The sequence below is a fragment of the Gossypium hirsutum genome, chromosome A06 (genome assembly GCF_007990345.1).
Source record: "Gossypium hirsutum isolate 1008001.06 chromosome A06, Gossypium_hirsutum_v2.1, whole genome shotgun sequence".
Lineage (NCBI taxonomy): Eukaryota > Viridiplantae > Streptophyta > Magnoliopsida > Malvales > Malvaceae > Gossypium > Gossypium hirsutum.
Genome location: NC_053429.1, coordinates 51,064,584 through 51,068,046, shown reverse-complemented (window position 1 = coordinate 51,068,046; position 3,463 = coordinate 51,064,584). Strand labels below are relative to the sequence as shown.

General features: G+C 36.4%; 1 protein-coding gene across 1 annotated transcript; it reads left to right on the top strand.

Annotated features, from left to right (window-relative positions):
* Window positions 1–512: 512 nt before the first annotated feature.
* LOC107963021 (protein NRT1/ PTR FAMILY 7.1-like) lies at window positions 513–3,164 on the top strand. The gene is given in 8 exon segments (XM_016899620.2): window positions 513–681; window positions 863–950; window positions 1,043–1,100; window positions 1,199–1,416; window positions 1,494–2,050; window positions 2,140–2,260; window positions 2,262–2,430; window positions 2,433–3,164. Coding segments are annotated over 7 exon segments (1,659 nt in total). The 5' UTR covers window positions 513–681; window positions 863–905; the 3' UTR covers window positions 2,924–3,164.
* The last annotated feature ends 299 nt before the right edge of the window (window positions 3,165–3,463 follow it).

Here is a 3,463-nt window from a genome sequence, read left to right as displayed (position 1 = left end):
GTTATTTAATAGTGATGATGTGTCAATTAACACTTGTTGCAATTTTAAGCTTTCACATAGGATTGTTTCTTAATTAAAATTCTTTTATACTTTATATAATATATATTACTTTGCATACTCAGTAAAATACTATTCATAAATTAAAATTATTTCTTCAGGGTGTATTTAACAAAGTGTAACGTTTGGAAAATGAGAGTATACGTCAGAAAAATTTCTAAAAAGTGTAAAAATTGAAATAATATATATACATTGTGATAGCAATAGTGGAATTTAGTAGCGAATATCAATATATTTTGGCAAACTGACCTAAGAAAGAGAGATTGTGACTTATAAAATGAAATACTAACCAAGATTTCCTGGAAGAAAGGACGTAATATATGTTGCATGCATTGACGATGTTTAAACCAAACTTCTTTTCTATATTCCACCAATATTTCTATCCACTTTTTCCTTACGATATTTTTTCTTGAACCGAAGCATGAACTCAATTCCTCTATTAGGTATACAGATAATGTAGTCTTTCCTCATATTCTTTTCATATCATCCTCTCATCTCTTCTCTCCTAATAAGGAAACTTCCTTTTCTTTCTGTTGTTTGCTTCCCTTCCGTTCAAGTCTAAGCTATCTTTTTCTGTTCTTTGAAGAATAAGTCCAAGTTATCTATAAAAGGTCTCAACTCAAGGTTAGTAGTACGGTGAATTATCTCTTCCTTCCTACACTTGTTTGGAACTAATTTTATACGTCTCAATCTTGCCTTCCGTTTTTTTCTTTTTTTCACGATCTTCATTGGAAATACTCTGTCTCACCTCAATTCATTCACATTAATTAACAAAGGATTCGTTTCCGTTCCTCTCTTTTACAAGGTTTTTGTCCTCTTTCGTACTTTTTCTGCTGAAGAAGCTATCAATGGCTGTCATTGAGTATTTATTCACCAATGAGACTGAAATAAAGGTTAGCGAACTAAACTAGTACTGCAGCTACGACTTTCTTCTTCTTCCTCTTCTCTTGTTAATATTAACATCCCAACTATTATAATATGACAGATTAATGAAGAAATTATTAAGAAGTCAGGAGGATGGAAATATGCAAGTCTCTTGCTGGGTATTTCTCGAATAACCTTATATCGTTTGTATTATACATGAAGTACTGCTTTATATGTTAGAAACCTGTGAAATAATTGTTGTTCAATTTGGGTGCAGTGAATCAAGGTCTAGCAACCTTAGCTTTCTTTGGAGTAAGTGTGAACTTGGTGTTGTTCTTAACCAGGGTTCTAGACCAAGATAATAGCGATGCTGCAAATAATGTGAGCAAGTGGACTGGAACAGTTTACCTCTGCTCTCTGATGGGAGCATTCCTTAGCGATTCCTACTGGGGTCGTTACTTGACATGTACTGTCTTTCAGCTGATACTGGTGTTGGTAAATACATAAAAACCATACAAAATCACCCTCCTTGTTCTTGAGTTTTATGCACTTAATTGAAACGTTGTTTGCAGGTTCTGGGGCTACTATCCTTTGCTTCATGGCTTTTCTTGATAAACCCTGCGGATTGTGGTGATGGAACGAAGATGTGCAGGCACTCATCATCAGTAGGCGTCGGTACTTTTTACTTATCAATATATCTGATTGCCTTTGGATACGGGGGACATCAACCGACGATAGCCACTTTTGGAGCAGACCAGTTCGATGATTCGAATCCCAAAGCAGCAGATTCCAAAGCTGCATTCTTTTGTTACTTCTACTTTGCACTTAATGTGGGATCTTTATTTTCAAACACCATACTGGTTTACTATGAAGATTCAGGAAAATGGACGCTAGGCTTCTTGGTTTCCTTATGTTGTGCTATTATAGCGTTACTATTGTATTTGTTGGGGACATCAAGATATAAGTATATAACATGTGGCAACCCACTAACACGCGTCGCTCAAGTATTCGTGGCTGCTTTTAGGAAGTGGAATGTAGCTCCAGCTACTGCCGATGCGTTGTATGAGGTAGAAGGACCTGAATCCGCAATCAAAGGCAGCAGAAAAATCCCCCACAGTGATGATTTCAAGTATTAACTATTGTCTTAAATAAGCTCCATAGATTTGGTCATGTTTTTTATTTAGATTGTTAATTTAGTTACTTGAAATTGAAATTCAGGTTCCTGGACAAGGCGGCTACAATAACTCAATATGATTTGTGTGGAAGAAAAGATCCATGGAGGCTTTGCACTGTAACTCAGGTTGAAGAAGTCAAATGTGCACTGAAAATGTTACCCATTTTGGCTTTGTACCATAATTTACTCTGTCATCTTCACGCAAATGGCATCCCTTTTTGTGGAGCAAGGAGATGTAATGACCTCAAAACTGGGAGATTTCCACTTTCCAGCAGCCAGCATGTCAGCTTTCGACATTTGCAGCGTTCTCATTTGCACCGGAATCTATCGTCAAATTTCGTCCCCTTGGCCAGAAGATTGAGTGGTAGCCCCAAAGGATTGACAGAGCTCCAAAGAATGGGGATCGGACTTGTGATGGGAATGATGGCAATGATTGCGGGGGGTGTGACCGAGATACAAAGACTCAAATTGGTGAGGCCGGGTGAGAAAAAAAGTCGTTTAAGCATATTTTGGCAAGTTCCACAATACGTATTAGTTGGTGCATCTGAAGTTTTCATGTACGTTGGTCAATTGGAGTTCTTCAATGGACAAGCTCCGGATGGTATTAAAAGCTTTGGAAGCTCCCTTTGCATGGCTTCCATTTCTCTTGGAAACTACGTTAACAGTTTATTAGTCAGCATGGTTATGGGGACTACGGCAAGAGATGATAGTCCGGGTTGGATCCCAGCTGACCTGAACCAAGGCCATATGGACCGGTTCTTCTTCCTTATCGCTGCTCTAACTGCTCTTGATTTTATAATCTACGTGTTTTGTGCTAAATGGTACTAATGTATCAACCTTTACACCAACGGCAACCACAAGGAGATTCAATTGGAAGAGCAACAAAATAAAGGATACTATTTAACAGTAAAATAAAGGGCCCTAGCTTGTGTAATAACATGATTGCCTCCATTAGCTATTTGGAGTTGCTTAATTATCTTTGTTGAAGGTTTTAGGATTTGTGAGTGTTGTTCCTAAAAAATATTAATTTTTAGGCACTAATTAAATAAAATTATAACACAAAAATTTTATTATATGCATACATATAGAATCTCGGCTCTAACTCAATTTCACTTTTATTAAAATACTTATGATAAATCAAATAATTAAAAGATTTTAAATATTTTTTTGACCCGAAAAAATTTAAATATTTTTAAAATTAAATTACTTCCAATTTGCTCCGAGAGAAAGATTTCGGCCTTCCATTTTTTACACAAGGCATAGGAAGCTTAGATGTATGCTCCCTTCTTTTTGGAGTCAAGGTCAACAATGGGGATTTACAAACACTATTCCCATCTCGATGGTTGTTGTAAATTCTATTCATTTATC